The sequence below is a fragment of the Sinocyclocheilus grahami genome, unplaced genomic scaffold (assembly GCF_001515645.1).
Source record: "Sinocyclocheilus grahami isolate Dianchi unplaced genomic scaffold, SAMN03320097.WGS_v1.1 scaffold390.1, whole genome shotgun sequence".
In the NCBI taxonomy this organism is placed as follows: domain Eukaryota; kingdom Metazoa; phylum Chordata; class Actinopteri; order Cypriniformes; family Cyprinidae; genus Sinocyclocheilus; species Sinocyclocheilus grahami.
Genome location: NW_015505569.1, coordinates 557,433 through 558,532, shown reverse-complemented (window position 1 = coordinate 558,532; position 1,100 = coordinate 557,433). Strand labels below are relative to the sequence as shown.

Genomic DNA, 1,100 nt, shown 5'->3' with positions numbered 1-1,100 from the left:
ACATAATTTGAGATGTGTTAGTGCAAACAATGGTTCAGAAAAAAAAACCTAACAATACCCCTGTGATAGCAAAAATAGAATAATAGTTTAAATGAGATTTTACCAGCTATTGCACTCCACTTTGATTGTATCTCCAGGTTGGTGTTCAATGCCATTGTGAATGCAAGGACAAAGATCTTCTTTGATGCAGCTACCCCTACCATCTGATACCAGCCCAGACGGACACATACAGCCGGAGATGCACTCAGTGCTAATCTGTTTTGGAAAGTTGCATTATATTCAAATGAAAATATATCTTGTGCAACGTTTTTCTAACTATTTGCCTTAGGATAGTGTTTAGAAACCAATTTTAAACACTCACACAAGTCATATCTAACGTGCTGCAGCTCTTTTGGCACTCTGATCCTGTAGATTCAGGAGCAGCACTAGTGCAGTCAAAGAACACCGTAGGTTGGGGACAAGCTGATGGCATAGACAAGACATTTATTAGTGATATCAAGAAAAGCAAAGGAACTAATTTAACTGGATAAAATGTTCCTCACATAAAGCCATAAATGGTGCATGAATATATCACTGAAATCGTACGGACTATTTTAAATGGTTACTACCACAGCCGACTGGACATTTTATGTAACTCCTTTTATGTTTCACGAGGACATCATACAGGTATGAAGCAAAATGAGGGTGAGCAGATGATGACAATTCTATTATTTTGACTATTAATCTCGGTATCAGTTCGTTTTGGCCAGCTCCAATCAGTGTTTGTGCTAAATTAACTTCATGAAATGCAAAATAGTTTCCCTTCAAGGGAAATCCACACTGCGTCCCCTGGGGGACTCTTTGGGGAATGCCATCAGCATGACTGGTGTCTGAAGCATGTGAGAAAACACTTCCAAATTCATTGGACCACGCAGTCCGTGACGTCCTTAGCAGGGTGCCCGAGAGTTTAAGAGGGCGCCGGTAATGCACGTCATCATCTTTTTTGTCTTCAGGAGCCATTTGTTTGTTCAGCGTGTGTGAAGCACTATGGAGCATAAGAAGTCGAGCAAGCATTTTAGGAAATATCTGGCTCCATGTCCGAGATTTATGAAACCTGAGGA

The 1,100-nt window shown here is 40.5% G+C and overlaps 1 protein-coding gene across 1 annotated transcript in view; it reads right to left on the bottom strand.

The window, feature by feature from the left end:
• Positions 1-1,100, bottom strand: part of LOC107550172 (mucin-5AC-like) — a 17,338-nt gene that overhangs the window by 6,936 nt on the left and 9,302 nt on the right. The window contains exons 6-7 of the mRNA XM_016231409.1: positions 378-462; positions 201-255 (exon numbers count right to left, since the gene is read on the bottom strand). Of these exons, the coding sequence (XP_016086895.1) occupies positions 201-255; positions 378-462 (140 nt within the window). The remainder of the gene's footprint in view (positions 1-200; positions 256-377; positions 463-1,100) is intronic.